At 41.1% G+C, this 17679-nt stretch overlaps 1 protein-coding gene across 3 annotated transcripts in view; it reads left to right on the forward strand.

The window, feature by feature from the left end:
• PHKB (phosphorylase kinase regulatory subunit beta) overlaps window positions 1–17679 on the forward strand; it is a 261142-nt gene that overhangs the window by 74574 nt on the left and 168889 nt on the right. For all 3 annotated transcript variants that reach the window (XM_038753617.1, XM_038753619.1, XM_038753618.1), the window contains 2 exons: window positions 5968–6075; window positions 8108–8188. In XM_038753617.1, the coding sequence (XP_038609545.1) occupies window positions 5968–6075; window positions 8108–8188 (189 nt within the window). The remainder of the gene's footprint in view (window positions 1–5967; window positions 6076–8107; window positions 8189–17679) is intronic.

A 17679-nucleotide genomic window follows, 5' to 3' on the forward strand; every position in this document is an offset into this window, starting at 1 on the left:
AAGAGATTATAAAGCAATAATTTGTCTAGCAAGACTCGACACTACAAATCAAAAAAACTCCAAAAAATATATATAAGTTTTACTGCCAGAGCATATTGAAGTAACAGTTATTAAAGCCATTTATCTGGTGAGAATTTATGTTCAATCTGAAACTACAGTCTGACATTAACTTTGTTAAAGCAAGTAAAAATTGGTTATATCATGAACTGTTTTAATTCTCTGCATTTAACTTAATCTTTATAAATCTCTGCTGAGGTTTTTTACTCATTTCTCAAGGACAACAGTGTCAAAACAGAATTTCTAGTTGTTTCTTAACCACACAATTCTCTGGAACTGCACTTGAATGTTCTAAAATGTGGTGTTTGCTCGATTTTCTCATCTTTTATTGTTTCCTTGTCTCTTCTTCCCTTTCTTTTTTTCCCTTCTCCTTCACCTTTCCCTGTCTTTTCTCCACTTACTGCCATTGAGTTCCATTGGATTACTAGGTAAACTTGCAAACATTTGTCTTCATTTTAGTCTTAAGACCTTAATTAAACTGGAACTGCATTTTTTCCCTCTTGACACAGGCCCTTCCTACCCAGGCAAGTGGATTTTTTTTTTGCTGAAAATCTGGAATATAGTTCTGCACAAGAGCAAGCCTAATTTCCAAATTCAGTGCCAACATTTTCTTTTCCTAAACCTTGAAAACAAAGTGAAAATTAGGTGCCCACCTATCACTTAGCCCAATTCTTGATAATGAGCCCAGTCTAAAAACCCCTCTAGACTGTACATTCCATGTGGTCAGGGAATGGGTCTACGAACTCTGTTTATTGTACTCTCCCAAGTGCTTAGTACAGTGCTCCGCACACAGTAAGTGCTCAGTTAATATGACTAACTGGTTAATTGATTAATTTGAGCCCAGTTCCTCACCATCTGAACCCCATAACTCCTATAGGCGATTTGGGTGAAATCCACAGGTCCAAGCAAGGTGACAGTGAGTTAAAAAGATCAGTGCAGAGCTGGCTGCTAGTATCGCAAAGCAATTGGGTGGACCCTTGGGTCGACCTGAAGGTATTTACAAAATGTAACCCATTGTCAAATGCCTCCATATCTCTACAACCCCAGCCTATCATTTTTCACTAATGACATGACGACACAGGGTTTCTGTGAAATATTTTCAGCCTGCTCTTTAATTTCCCCATACCTAAGTGTCCCTATGGTTTTTTGCATGATGAATTGATGCAAAAACATAACATCCTTTTCTACACAGAGATATACCAGGACAGAGTTGGGAATCTTAGTTCTCCATTTATTTTCTATTATGTCTTCCAGGATGGCTGCCTATGCATGGCAATGTACAATTTTCATAGTGTACTTTGTTTTTTGTATGTGCTTATATCATAATTCAGTCCCCACTCCTTTTTACCCCCTTCACCCTTATCTGCCTACTCTCGCAGTTGGATTTAGTTCCAAAAGTGGATTCTGGGGACTTTTAGGCAAAATAATTCAGCTGATAGCAATGTGAGGTGTCTGAAACATAATTTTAACTGTGCATACTTACTTGCTTTGGCTAAAACATTACATGTGATGTTCTGTAGTTGGAGAATTCATGTATAAGCCGTATGATATACTCCAAAATGCATAGCAATGCTGTGGAAATTTGCAACATCTACTGTGTTAACATGAATTATTGCTGTGAATCACCTATCTTCTGAACATCTGCCAACTACAGATAGTCTTCAGATTTTTTGTTAATAATCTAAATTTATACACCCATTCTGGCATTTCTTAGGATGAGGGGGGGAATTCCTGACACCATATTTCATTATTTGAAAAATGCAGACTCTGTGGTGGTGATTTGATAATGATGACAGGCCATTTATTAGATTCCCTGAAAAGTATATTGGGAAGCAAAGGGATCATTTTTATTTAAAGAAAAAAAAGAAAACCTTTCTGTGTAACTGTAACTGAAAAATTTCTTTTAGTTGTGTGTGAATTATGAATGTATGTAAATATATTCCATTCATTTTCTCAAAAGATGGGTTGTTTCCTTAGAATTCCAGCTTTCCTGCAAAAGGCAAATAAAGTGTGAATAGACTAAAATACGATTACCCTAATCATGATTTTCCTTTTTGTTTGATACCCAAAATGGCAGAACCTCATAAAGTCCTCTAATTTGTGAATATTGCTTCTAAGGTGTTTCTTCTTATTTGTGAATATTGCTATGAAGTTGTTTATATTCCCAGAAAACATTCCCCTTTAAGCTTCAGAGTTTATAGAACTGGAGTTTTATTTTCTCTGATTTTTTTTACATTAGTTATGTTTTAACAGCTTCAAAACGCAAAGCACAGTTATGTGATTTCCTTTTTAAGATTCTTCAATCTTTTATCAGGTGATAGGCCCCTTCAAAGTGATTGCATATATCTCCTTATGCTAGATTTTTATATTTTCTGAGGATGGATGTAAATGACAAAGTACCAAAATGTCAGCTGTGGTGATTATTTTATTAATGTGATAAGATTTTTACTCTTTTTCTAAAATGGTAGAAATAAGGTATTTTGCTGCAATTTAGTCTTTTTTATCTGAAGTACCCTGAAAGACCTTGGGAGAATATAACTAAAGGAACCTAAGAGGAGGATACAAATTAGCTTCTCTCTGGATATCTGAAAGCACAAGATATGTCCACTATGGTTCATAATATGACAGTACAAATATTTGGGAACTTTCTGGAAGTATAAAGAAAAAACTCTCTGTTTCCAAACCAAGTGGCACTGGGTTTGAGCTATTGTTCCCAGCGTGGTTTAGTGGAAATAGCTCGGGCTTGGGAGCCAGAGGTCGTGGGTTCTAATCCCTGCTCCACCATTTGTCAGTTGTGTGACTTTGGGCAATTCATTTCACTTCTCTATGCCTCAGTTTCCTCATCTGTAAACTGGGGATTAAGATTGTGAGCCCCACGTGGGACAACCTGATGACCTTGTATCTACTCCAGCATTTAGAACATTGCTTGGCACATGGTAAGTGCTTAACAAATACCACCACTATTATTATTAATTTCCCCTTGGGTTTTTAGGACTATGTCTACTAATGAGCCTTTGCTAGTGACAACCAGCCATGGTTTGAGATAAAGGTAGCTGAAAGGGTTTTATGGTTCTTCCTCTTTGCAGGCAGACTCTGTACATTATCAGAATCACTGAACCCAACTGCCCGATTTCCAGTTCCCATGGAACCAGAGTTAGGCATTGAAAAGTTTGATGTCGGGCTGACTGCTGTTATCCCCAGGCATCGGCTGCCCATTGGGCAGACCTCTAGACTAAGGATTGTCAAAGACAATCTTTGACTCTTTATGACTCTTTGCCTCACCCAAAACCATGGTTCGGTCTAAAGGGGTCAGGAAAAAGTCTTACATTGGCAGGGTGCAATCAGCGTGGCCTCGAATTTTGATCTGTCCAGGTCCTGCTGGGTGACACCTTAATATGTATTCTGGCATATCTCTCTTTTCATTCCTACTAGCCCTGACTTCCTGCTAGATTGATTGAGTGCTAAAGCCAGGAAGTGTTAAAGTATTGTTTAATTGCCTAGGTGGCCAGCTCAATCATATTTTTTGAGTGTTTTGTTTTCTCTGCGTAGCGCACTGTACTCTGCTCATGATGTAACATAAGTATTGACCTTACTGGGTCAGACCAAGGGTCATTAGCCTAGTAGTAGAGCTTCTTCACTCTCAAGGACCTGCGTTCAGTTCAGCAGTTCATCAATGGAAGTACCTGATGGAGCAGTTATTGATGTTCACAACTTCTCTTTTGGGCCTTAAACTACTCTGACCTCACCATGTCCAAAGTAGAACTCCTTATCTTCCTACCAAAACCCTGTTTTCCCCCTTGACTTTCCCGTCACCGTGTGCACCACAGTCATCCCATCTAACCTTGCCATTTTCCTCAACTCATCTTACTACTCAACACACATATTCAATCTAACACCAATTCCTGTCCTAACTTCACAATATCGCAAAAATCTGCCTGGATTACTGCATCAGTCCCTCGCTGCCTCCTGTCTCTCCCCACTCCAATCTGTACTAAATTCATTTATTCATTCATTCAATCATATTTATTGAGCATTTACTGTGTGCAGAGCACTGTACTAAGCTCTTGGAAAGTACAAGTTGGCAACATATAGAGATAGTCCCTACCCAACAATGGGCTCACAGTCTAAATGCTTTCACTCTGCTGCCCAGATGATTTTTCTAAAAAAAAGTTCAGTCCCCTCTCCTCAAAAACCTCCGTCCACCATCCACCAATGGTATTTATTGAACACTGACTGTTTGCAGAGCACTGTACTAAGCACTTGGGAGAGTACAATACAACAGTACTAGACATGGTCCCCGCCCAAGATGAGCTTGCAGTCAGAAGGGGAAGGCAACATAGATATATGTAAATAATTTGTAATACATAAATTTATTTCCTCTTCTGTAATATACAGAAAGTTCTTATCCCCACTGGCTTTTAAGCACTCAATCAGCTTTTCCCTTCCTATGTTAACTCAATCATTTCTTACTACAACCTATCCTTCTTACTTTGCTCCTCTAATGCCAGCCTACTCACTCGTACTTAAACTTTTTCTATCTCGCCATCAACCCCTTGCCCACATCTTCCCTCTGGCCTGGCCGTCATATCTGACGGATCACTACTCTCCCCACCTTCAAAGTGTTATTAATATCACATCTCCTCCACCGGGCCTTCCTCAACTAAGCCTTTATTTCCTCTCCCTTCTATGTCACCCTTACACTTGGATCTGTACCCTTTAAGCACTTGATAGTCACTCAGCCTTCAGCACTTTTTTATGGTATTCATTAAGCGCTTTCCGTGTGCCAGTCACTGTTTTATGGGCTGGGGTGATACAAAGTAATCAGGTTGGACACAGTCCATGTTCCACATGGGGCTCAGAGTCTTAATGTCCATTTTACAGATTAGGTAACTGAGACACAGAGAAGTTAAGTGACTTGCCCAAATTCACAAGCAGGCAAGTGGTGGAAGCAGGATTAGAACCTAGGTCCTTCTGAAACCCAGGCCCCTGCTCTGTCCACTAGGCCACACTGCTTCTAAGCACTTATAATCATATCTGTATATTATTTTAATGTCTGTTTCCCCCTCTAGACTGTAAACTCATTGTAGGCAGGGAAGGTGTCTACCAACTTTATTGCATTGTCTCCCAAGCCCTTAGTGCACTACTCTGCACACAGTAAGTGCTCAATAAATACCATGGATTGATGACACGTAGTAGATACTCAGTAATTACTGTGGATTGATAGATTGAGTGCCTCTAACTGACTCGGTGTTCTAATTAACACAAATAACAGTTCTGTTCCTACTGTCCAGGAACTTGTATGTCTTTATTATTAACGAAGTGTAATAAAGAGGATGCAGTTAAAGAAAAGACACCCAAGTATGGTTTAAAATCTACTTGTTCAAGTGGAGCATTTTTCATTTATGGTACTTTTGCGAGATTGAGCATACCCAATGTATTGGATCGTCACCCTAACTATTGCCTGAAGCACTTTTTCAAAGCGAGTATTTTGTAAATACAAAGAGCAAAGCAGGGGGACAGAATTGGCTGAAATTCCATGGAGGATTTCATGTGATCATGGAGAACCTTATTAGATGATGATAGGGAAATAAAGTTAAGTTTAGAAAAGCCATTGCGTTTGAATTAACTTGCACCATTCTAGAAGTGTTATGTTTACTAAATATCTATTAAATATTCAACTGGCATGCTTACTGTTCATTTTAAATGATCAATTATGAGCTCTAGGTCTTGTAGTGCTCACTTTATTTTGTTTGTTTTCTTTATTATGATATTTTGTTTGTGTTCTGTATTTTGGTTTAGATGGTGCATCCCTCCTGCGAATCGGAAATATCTTCCCAGGGAGGGTTCGTTTGCAAAGTGTGGATCTGTGTGCTTATGGGCATCCATGACTTGTTTATTTTTGGCTTCTAGGTTCAGCAGTTCAAGCAAGATCCCCGCCCAACAACATGCCTCCATTCTATATTCAACGTGCATACTGGAGATGAAGTCTTCTCCTATGACGAATATGGCCACCTTCAGGTAAACGAATTGCTGGAAATCATCCTGTGTCTAGTACTGTTTGGTCATTTCACATCTTTTCTGCTCATACAATATCTCAGTGATGGATTTACCGGTTAATGATCTTATAGATCTGAAAATGTTTGCAGGAACTTATTGCGCCGTGCTCTGATTCTCAGTCAGTCAGTGGTACGCATCGAGTCTTTACTGTGGTGCAGAGGCATGGAACTCAATGCTTGGGCAAGTACAATCTAACAAGGGAGGCAGATATCTGCATATAGTAAGCGCTTAACAAATGCCTTTATTATTATTATATCCAGGTCAGGGAGCGATAGAGTAAAAGAATCTGTCCACAAGTGCTGTGGAGGTCGGGTGACAATCAAAATGTTTGTGCTCACCTCCCTCTAGACTGGAAGCTCGTTATCGGCGGGGAATGTGTCTGCTAATTCTGTTGTACTGTACTCTCCCAAACAGTACAGTGCCCTGCAGAGAGTAAGCACTCAATAAGTGCCATTTATTGATTACAGACTTTTATTCATTCAACCATATTTTTTGAGCACTCACTGTGTGCAGAGCACTGTATTAAGCACTTAACGGCATAGGTAATGCAGAAGGGATAATATTGCTTCCAGAGGCCATCATGCACTGATGACCTCTACATCCTGATTTGGGGACTTTATTAAGCCTATGTATGTACTAAAAGAACTAGATAAACTCCACCCTAAACTAATAGCTACTTCTATTTCAATCCTACTCCAGGTTGCTTGGGAGTCTTCATTAATATCTGGATATTCTTCCTAAGAAGGCATAGGGGCATTTTCTGTAGTTCCTAGAAGGAAAACCCAAAAGAGGAAGCCACTTGCTTTGATTCCTCAGGGAGCCACTGACAGGGCACTGATGACTCTCTCGTAGTTACTAGAACACTGTGCTTCACGTGAAGAATTTCTTCTGTCAGGGAACTTGGTCTTTGGCAGAGATGAGTTTCATGCCTGAAATGGGGACTCTAGGTGAACAGTGATCCTCCCTAAGTCAGTTTGGATCAGCCCGGGCTCTAGGAATAGCCAGATCCCATCACATTCACCCCCCGGCCCAAGGAGTCACGGGTGGGTAACCACATGGTGTCATCCAGGGCATTCAGCACTATCGTCAGGGACAAATGGGAGAAGGGTCAAACATGGAGGAAACACAAATTCCAATCATCAGCTATTTAATGAAAGGCCTTTTGAAGTACTATTTCCAAAATGTATTCTTGTGTTTTCTTGTTTCAAACTTCACTTTGGAAATCATTTTTCATGTTAAATTGAACATTTTTTATGTCATTTGCTTCAACCACCCCCTTATGCATTCTTATAAAACTGTTCAGTAAAAATGATTTTTTTTCATTGCCGTGCCTCTGATTCTTTTGTTATGGCTCACCATATGAAGATGACAATCTCTAATAGCCTATTAAGCCAGAAGTTGAAAACAAATAATTTTTTTCATAACTATAATTTAAATGATATGCGGAACTGTTGATTAAAATTAATACTTCCCTGTAGGTGGTTGCATTAATGCTTTCCTCATTGGGAGTCAGAGAGGATTTTTTGTTGTTTTGTTTTTTTCAAGATATACTGCCTACTGTTCATGCTATTACTGACATGGTTCTATTGTCTTACTTGCCAGTAACTTTATCACTGACATAAATTTGAGATGGCTTGACATAATATAATTGCTTATGGACTAAAACTGTATTCCCTAGCAAATATGCTTTAAATCCAGAGTTTGAGAGCAAGCCTTTGAAAACAAATGTTGTAGAAACAGTTGTTAGCCACACTGCTTGCAGCAGTTTTCCTTCTCCAGTATCTCCTCCCATCATTATGTTTCTAGTGCTTTTATGGAAGAGGCACTTAGCCTTCTTCTCCAAACCAAACCATCAGCTTATATAGTAGCATGGAAGAAAACAGTCCATCTAAGCCCCTGTTTTAAGAAATGACTTGCAGCTTGTTGTTGACTCAAGTGACTAAGATTCCCTTTCGCCTCTGTTGACCTTTTGATTTTTTTCATTTTCCTTTAGATAAATGCTGTGTCACTATACCTCCTTTATCTCGTGGAGATGATCTCCTCAGGACTCCAGATTATCTACAACACAGATGAGGTATTATTACCTGAATTCGTTGGCTCATAAAGTATATCTGAAATATCCCTATTGTTTGAATTTATTTATTTTTGTGTGCATCATGAAAGTGAGTTATCTCTATGATTCGTGTAATCAGTCATCAAAAGATACATCAGAAAGCCCTTTATTTTTTAGAGCCAGGCACTTTAAAGATAAACGAATACGTAGCAGGTTGTAAGATTTTATTGCTACAAAGGCTGCATTTAATGTGCTTGGAAATGAAAATTTACTATTTGCCAAAAAATATCAGCAGTGATAAAAGGGTAATGTCTTTAGGAGTTTTTCCTTTCTCTATTATTTTAAACTCCATCATTTTCGTAGTCCAGGCTTTAAAAGCTAAAAACAATTATTTCAACTCATTGCGGCATTTAAATAGTTGCTACTTTTACTGACTCGAGCCCCAGCAGTGCGCTGTGTCATTTAGAAAAAAATAATACTATGCCCAGTTCCTAGTCTTAGGTCTATAATGTTTTTTTCATTGTCTGATGGTATTATAAGTCCTTGGACTTAGGCAATGGGTTCCTGAGAACTCTGTCGTAATCTGGAAACCACTGTCTCATAAGGACTTGCTGGAGAGGAAGGCTTATTGAGATCCGGGTGGTCAAACCCCACGAGTGCAGAGGGAGGGAGGGATGTGGAGGGACAGAAGCCCAGCGGGGGGGTTTTCGGAGGAGGGTCACAGGCCTGGTGAGATATTTTTCGAGGGAAAGACTAATTGAAGAAGGGGAAGAACATGTGGCTCGTTTAATTCATCCATTCATTCGGTCGTACTTATTGAGCACTTATTGTGGACTGAACACTGTACTTAGCTCCTGGGAGCGTGCAATAGAACAATAAACAAACACACTCTTTGCCCACAATGTGCTTACGGACTAGAGGGGGGGACAGGCATAAAATTAGAGATGAACTGGGGTGGAAAGCAAACCCGTGAAGTAACTACTTTGTATGGATTGATTTCTCTGAAGAGGTCACTGGTCCAAAGTACTTACTGGCAACTCCCGGCACTGCCTGCGGTCTCCTGCATGTCCTCTGACCCCCAGGCTGGCCTGAAGCAGGACATGGGAGGGGAGTGGGGAGGGTGGGAGGAGTGCACTGTGCGGCCATCCTTCATTCATTCATTCAAGTGTATTTATTGAGCACTTACTTTGTGCAGTGCACCGTTCTAAGTGCTCGGGAACATACAGTATAGCCACTAAGAGTGACAACATCTGACCGCAAGGAGCTCACAGTCTAGAGGTGGAGAGACAGGCATCAATACAAATAAACAGACATCAATGTAAATAAATACAATTACAGATATATACATAAGTGCTGTGGGGCGGGGAGAGGGAGGAAGAGCAAAAGGAGCAAGTCAGGTAGATGCAGAAGGGAGTGGGAGATGAGGAAAAGTGGGCTTAGTCTGGGAAGGCCTCTTGGAGGAGATGTGCTCTAAGTAAGGCTTTGAATGAGGGGAGATTAATTGTCTGGTGGATTTGAGGAGGGAGGGCATTCCAGGCCAGAGTTAGGACATGGGCCAGGGGTTGGCGGCAACACAGGCAAGATTGGGATTGAGGGACAGTGAGAAGGTTAGCACCAGAGAAGTTTAGCATCCTCCTACCGCTGCAGCCGCTGTCCCTTAGGCTTCACCCAGTCCAGGCCTCGGCTTAGCTGCCCTGTAAGAGGCCGGTACGGGCAACATAGAGCAGAGGAGGTGGCAGACTGCTGATAGTGAGACACTTTAGGAAGAAAGAGAAGAAATATGGTTCTCCAAGGAACTAGGGCTATCTTTTGACTCTGTGTACATAATTTCAAGGTGGTAGTTAGTTTTGGGGGCCCTACGCCCTCATTCCCCTCTCAGGATCACACCTGTAGAGTTTCCGGTACTCTACGAGTCTCGGCTATGGGAGGTAGAGTAAAGCAGTGGCATACCCATTCCAGTCCTAGCTTAGGCAGTGGCTAGCGAGCAGAGGGAAATCTGTCGCAAGTCAAAACTCACCTGTGCTGGGCAGTAGTGGCACGGGAGAGAGATGAGGGCGGAGACTCAAGTTTACTGCGCAGAAGCAGGCAGCGCTAAACAACTTCCATATTTTGACCAAGAAAACCCTGTGGATGCACTACCAGAATGATAGCTGATGGAGGTGGGGTGTTCTGAGAGAGATGAAGTCCCTGTAGTTGCTATGGATCGGAGATGGTTCGACAGCATGAAACAAAACAAGACCACCGTTATTATCTTAATAATTCAATGCCACCTCCCTCTCCAAAGCTTTGGTCTGCTCAGTTGATTGTCCAAATGGATGTAGGTGCCTTTGGCTCAGTCATGATTTAGGTTCCGTCTAGGATACGAAGCGGACGGAATTGCCATGACAAGGTTCAAGGACTATCCTGCCAGGGACTTGCTAAAGTAGTTTGGTGGCAAGAGCCACTTCTAACCCAAATTTTGTGAGCCTCTTGTCATGCCTTACCCTCTGACTGATGATATTGGAGTCTGTCATCAAGAACAGCAAATGAACCTTCATGGAGTAGTTGAGGGAGCCCGAGCTTGGGAGTCAGATGGTCATGGGTTCTAATCCCAGCTCTGCCACTTGTCTGTTGTGTGACCCTGGGCAAGTCACTTCACTTCTCAGTGCCTCAGTTACCTCACGTGTAAAATGGGGACAAGTGTGTGAGTCCCAAGTTGGGCGGGAACTGTGTTCAATCAGATTTGCTCATATCCACCCTAGTGCTTAGACCAGTGCTTGGCATATAGTAAGCACTTAAAAAATACCATAAATATTATTATTATTCAAGATCCAGAATCGGTGCCAAAAAATTGATTATTAGGATAGCAGCTTGTGCAACATCACTCTCAGACTTTCTTCTTTCCCAGTAGGGCAGAGCGCACGAGTGGGTAAGCAGCCAAGGGTGCAGTCCAGGACGTTGTGGGTTCTAATCCCGGCTCTGTTACTTGTCAGCTGTGGGACCCTGGGCAAATCACTTAACTTCTCTGTGTCTCAGTTACCTCCTCTGTAAAATGGGGATTGACTGTGAGCCCCACGAGGGACAACCTGCTTACCTTGTATCTACCCCAGCACTTATAACAGTGCTTGGTACATAGTAAGCGCTTAACAAATACCATCATCATCATAACGAATTGCACGCTGAGAGTTTTTCTTATTTTTGTTTTTTTTTAACATTTGGGACCCATTTCTGACCAAATTGATCAAAGCATAGTGTTAGTACTGTGCCAAAGTAGCATAGCTCAGCCTTAGTAGTTGCTTAGTAGCTTTGTTGCCCATGCTGGACAATTAGTGGGAAACAGTGTGGCTTGGTGGAAAGAGCCCAGGCTTGGAAGGCAGAGGTCATGGGTTCAAATCCTGAATCTGCCACTTGTCAGCTGTGTGACTGGGCATGTCACTTAACTTCTTTGGGCCTCATTTCTCTCATCTGTAAAATGGGGATTAAAATTGTGAGCCCCACGTGGGACAACCTGTTAACCTTGTATCTACCACAGCGCTTAGAACAGTGCTCGGCACATAGTAAGCACTTAACAGAAACATCATTATTATTATTATTGTAAGGACTCCTGCTGGACCTGCCCTCCTTACAGAGTGCCTTAGATGGTGGGTATATCGGAAGCTCTAAACATTGACGGCCCAGCCCCATGAGACCTTCCCTTGTTTGCAGACCAAGCCTCCCAATGCCAAAAGTCATTCTACTGGACCACAGCCAAGCTGACCCCCAGGATACTCAAATGCTGGTCATCAGTGGGGATGATGACATTGATTGTGATAATGACCATTTTTCATTCATTCAATCGTATTTATTGAGCGCTTACTGTGTGCAAAGCAGCGTACTAAGCGTTTGGGAGAGATCAATACAGCAATGAACAGATACATTTCCTGCCCAATGAGCTCACGGTCTAGAGGGGGAGACAGATATTAATATACACAAATGAATAGATACATAAAGTACAGATATATACATATGTGCTGCAGGATTGGGAGGGAGAATGATTGAAGGGAGCAAGTCAGGGTGATTCAGAAAGGACTGGCAGAAGAGGAGAGGAAGGCTTAGTCAGGGAAGACTTCTCGGAGATGTGCCTTCAGAAAGACTTTTGAAGTGGGAGAGACCAATTATCTGATATGAGGAGGAGCCTGTTCCCGGCCAGAGGCAGGATGTGGGCGAGAAGTCGGCGACGAGATTGAGGTACAGCAAGAAAAGTAGCATTAGAGGAATGAAGTGTGTGGGCTTGGGTTGTAGCAGGAGAGTAGCGAGGTGAGGTCAGGGGGACAAGGTGACTGAGGGCTATAAAGCCAATGGATAGTGGCTATTCACTGAAAGCCAGGCCTCTTCAGCTCTGTTTTTAAGTGCCAATTGTGTCCAGCTCATTCCTGACTGACAGTGAGTAAAATAAGCTAATGAACGTGGTGTGAGCTGATAATTTGTGTCATTGCTGCCCAGTCTAGCAAAAGCTATGATGAAAATGAGGCAAGTTCTATAGAGAAGCATTCTATTGTTTGCCCGAGTTTTATAATTTGTCTGTCTTAGTTTGGAAACAAACCCGTTATTGTACATTAAATTTACACATAATGTTGTTAAATTGTTAGCTGTTCTGTTCTTCCCTCTCCTAATAGAACTTAGTTATTTACATACGAGGAGGGGACGTGGTAATGAACTACTTCACTGCACTCTGTAAGCTAGGTTCTCCCCAAATGAATTGTCTGAATGTGAAATGAACGAAGCATCCACAGAAGTCTGGTTTGAGAGAGAGAGAGAGAGAGAGAGAGAGAGATAAAGAAAGAGAGGAGAGAGAGAAAGAAAGAAAGAAAAGTAAGTAAGTAAATTCAAGACTTGGGCCCCTTTTATTTTTTTTTATGTTTGGGCTTTCTTTTCTATTTATAAAAATAGAAACCTTTAGGCAGTTAATAGAAAATGAATACCCAAAGGTGAAATTTATCAGCTTGTGTTAGGCCAGCAGATTTATTTTTATAAAGGGATATTTATTCTACAAGTCCATTTTTAAAGATTTTTTTTTTCTCCTCACCCCTCCCTTATTTTGGTAACAGGTCAATAAAAAAATAATCTACCAATCTTCCCATTTTTAGTTCTGTATTTCCTAAATGTATTTGACAGGCTCCTTGTGGCCAGGATCATCTATTACTACTCTGTTGTATTGTTCTCTCCCAAGTGTTTAGTACAGTGCTCCAAATATAGTATGTGCTCAGTAAATACCATTGATTGAGGGTGTCATTTGGCTAAGGACAATGGAATGGAATGCTTTCCCTTGAGGGAGTTTCAATATGATCCTTTCTAGACATTTCTGAAAATGGAATAAAAAAAGAATAAATTTCTTAAGGCAGTCTCTAGTTGTTCCTGTAATAATGTAAAGAGACTTTGCTTTGTAGAACAACTTCAGTTGTTCAGGGCAAATGAGACCACAGGAGGCTTGGCAAATCACTAATTTGCTTAGGGATTATGTGGTTTTGTTAATCTCTGTGAGAGGGGAGTTTAAGAGACCTACTGTGATTTGGTAACCTTGGTTTTTTTTTCAGAATTTTGGGTCACCTTGTCCCTGCTATCTTTAAAATTAGGTGTTTTCAAGCATTAATTATGGTATTTGTTAAGCATTTAGTATGCGTAAGGCACTGTTGATGATGGTATTTGTTAAGTGCTTACTATGTGCCAAGCACTGGGATAGATTACAAGGTAATCAGGTTGTTCCACGTGGGGCTGACCGTCTTAACCCCCATTTTATAGATGAGGTAACTGAGGCACAGAGAAGTTAAGTGACTTGCCTAAAGTAACACAGCTGATAAGTGGCAGGGTCAGGATTAGAGCCCATGATCTCTGACTCCCAAGCCTGGGCTCTTTCCACTAAGCCACACTGTTCTAAGCAGTGAGGTAGATATAAATTAATCAGTTTGAGGAATAATTTTGCTTTTTCTTTATTTGATTTAACAAAGCCTGTTTAAGGTAATATAATAGAAATCCCCACACCACAACCCCTCCATTCCCCCCCCATTTTTTTTGCAGCTCGCCATATAGATCTTGTTCTCTGAATTGTGAGATTATCTTAAAGTTACAAATTGCTGCATACAGCAATTGAATTCACTAAATGCATGCCAGGTTATGTGCCCAGTTTCTTTTTTCTTTCCAAAATCCAGTATTTCTAAGCATTGTGAGAAAAATAAACTACAATTCTTCTAAATAAGGCTATAAAAACACTTAGGAAATAGCCTATTCTGTTACACTTTATGAATGCAAAATGAGTAGTATAAGTCAGAATGGGTGCTAGGAAGCTTGAGGATAGAACTGTAGCGTGGCATAGTGAAGAGAGCACGGAGCTGGGAGTCAGAAGGTCATGGGTTCTAATCCTGGCTCTGCCATTTGTCTGTTGTCCTCGACTCCGCTCCCTTGTTCACCCCACACATCCAATCCATCACCAAAACCAGCCAGTCTCACCCCCACAGCATCGCCAAGATCCGCCCTTTCCTCTCCATCCAAACCGCTACCTTGCTGGTTCAATTTCTCATCCTATCCCAACTGGATTACTGCATCAGCTTCCTCTCTGATCTCCCATCCTACTGTCTCTCCCCACTTCAGTCTATACTTCACTCTGCTGCCCAGATTATCTCTGTACAGAAACGCTCTGGGCATGTCACTCCCCTCCTCAAAAATCTCCAGTGGCTGCCTGTCAACCTACGCATCAGGTAAAAATTTCTCACCGTGGGCTTCAAGGCTGTCCATCCCCTCGCCCCCTCCTACCTCACCTCCCTTCTCTCCTTCACCAGCCCAGCCCACACCCTCCACTCCTCTGCTGCTAACGTCCTCACTGTACCTCGTTCTCACCTGTCCCACCATCAACCTGTGGCCCACATCCTTCCCCTGGCCTGGAATGCCCTCCCTCTGCACATCCACCAAGCTAGATCTCTTCCTCTTCCTCCCTTCAAAGCCATGCTGAGAGCTCACCTCCTCCAAGAGGCCTTCCCAGACTGAGCCCCCTTTTTCCTCTCCTCCTCCCCATCCCCCCTGCCCTACCTCCTTCCCCTCCCCACAGCACTTGTATATATATTTGTTCAGATTTATTACTCTATTTTACTTGTACATATTTACCATTCTATTTATTTCGTTAATGATGTGCATATAGCTTTAATTCTGTTTGTTCTGACGATTTTGACACCTGTCTACAGGTTTTGTTTTTTTTTCTGTCTCCCCCTTCTAGACTGTGAGCCTGTTGTTGGTTAGGGACCGTCCCTATTTGTTGCCAACTTGTACTTACCAAGCGCTTAGTACAGTGCTCTGCACACAGTAAGTGCTCAATAAGTACGATTGAATGAATGAATGAATGCTGTGTGACCTTAGGCAAGCCACTTCTCTTCTCTGGGCCTCAGTTACCTCATGTGTAAAAAGGAGATTGAAACTTTGAGCCCCACGTGAAACAGGGACTGTGTCCCACCTGATTTGCTTGTATTCACTCCAGCACTTAGTACAGTGCCTGGCATATAGCAAACATATAGACACATGACAAATACTATTATTATTATTATTATCATGATGCAGCATGGCCTAGTGGAAAGAGCACAGGTCTGAGAGCCTGCCACTTGTCTGCTGGGTGACCTTGGGCAAGTCGCTTCACTTCAACACTTAGCACACTGCTTTGCACATAGTAAGCGCTTAATAAATGCCATTATTATTATTCTCTGTGCTTCAGTTTCCTTATCTGTAAAATGGGGGTGTGTGGGACAGGGACTGTGTCCAACCCAACTATCTTCAATTACACTAGAGCTTAGAACAGTGCCTGGTACATAGTAAGCACTTAAAAAATATCACGATTATTATTATTTATTTTTAAGAAACAGGCATTCTCATTATAACCATGGTGCCTTTTACAGGGCCCTGTTTCACGCATTAGGCTTGTGACAATAATCTCCTTTAATTACCCTCTTGGTCCGGCCTTTTAAATTGCTCAGCCATTTTGTTTGTTATTCTCTAACCCTTGTGATATTACGCCTCTAACCACCTTCAGAACCAGATCCTCCCTTTCCATTTAATTTTCTTCAAAGATGAACTCTTTTTTATTCATTGAATCATATTTAGGGAGTGCTTACTGTATGCAGAGCATTGTACTAAGCACTTGGGAGAGTACCACATAACACTATAACAGACACATTTCCTGCCCACAATGAGCTTACAGTATGGAGTACTAAGGGGAATAGAAAAATTTACATATTTGGCCTAACAAACCTTTTGGGAATGTTTCATATTTGTGGGTTTTTGTACAGTTGGTCTCCAAATTTGACTGGATTTTTGACAGATGTTGGATTATGCATTTCATTAAAAAATAAAACTGCTTTGTCCTAATTTTACTTGCATAGTTAGCTGTGTTAAGTGCTTAGTACAGTGCTATGCACACAGTAAGTGCTCAATAAATATGATCGATAAATGAATGTGTTTATATTATTCTACTTTGGCCCAGTCTTGAGCAGAACTTTGTGGTTTTTTTTTGAACAGTTGGAAAATTGGCTCCTTTCTTTGTTTAGATAATTTTTCTAATTTCACTGAAAAACTGGATTAAATAGCTTGCAGCTTGCAGATTTAGGAATTTTCCAGAGCTTTTTCTCTCTAGAGACAAGGCAAGCAAAAATACAAGAGGGAGTTCCAGTAATATTTTATTTGTTCTGCCTATAGTGGGTAGAACTTCTTTCTTCAAGAATAGCTGGGATTAAATTAGAAGTGAATTTGAGAGGTAGTGTGCTGCCTATAGTGGGTAGAACTTCTTTCTTCAAGAATAGCTGGGATTAAATTAGAAGTGAATTTGAGAGGTAGTGTTCTGCCTATAGTGGGTAGAGCTTCTTTCTTCAAGAATAGCTGGGATTAAATTAGAAGTGAATTTGAGAGGTAGTGTTCTGCCTATAGTGGGTAGAGCTTCTTTCTTCAAGAATAGCTGGGATTAAACTAGAAGTGAATTTGAGAGGTGGTGTAGACACAAGACCAAATCAGCACATTTACTTCTAAATCTAAATATTTAATTTTAAATATTCACTTTTTAATGACTTATGAAAGCAAACCAATAGGTGTTTTTTCAGCAAACAACCCACGAAAGAGATGTAACCCCATCTCTGCAAATCGTCAGCTGCAGTTCTGTCACGGCTCTGAAAATGAAAGAACATTTTATCATATTCTAGTTTGCTTTATTGAAGAAACTTGGCAACTGTACACATACATTTACTAAGTATTGCTAGATTTTTGTTGCCCCTATAGACACTTTCTCAGAATAGCTAGGGAATGGAGGAAAAGCTGGGAAGGGCCATCAGCATTTTCTTTCATTTCTTACCAACCTGAAAGGGAAAAAGCATCCCCTGTAAGTGCCAAATGCTGAGCAGCTGTAGGGGAGATTTTCAAGCACTAATTGAACGTCAGATAATATCTGATCCGGAGTCCAATTCAAATTACAGTTTTGTTGTCAGAATTCGGCTTCTAGTCCCTTCATCTTATTACTTTTTTTTTTCTTT

The sequence above is a fragment of the Tachyglossus aculeatus genome, chromosome 11 (assembly GCF_015852505.1).
Source record: "Tachyglossus aculeatus isolate mTacAcu1 chromosome 11, mTacAcu1.pri, whole genome shotgun sequence".
NCBI lineage: Eukaryota > Metazoa > Chordata > Mammalia > Monotremata > Tachyglossidae > Tachyglossus > Tachyglossus aculeatus.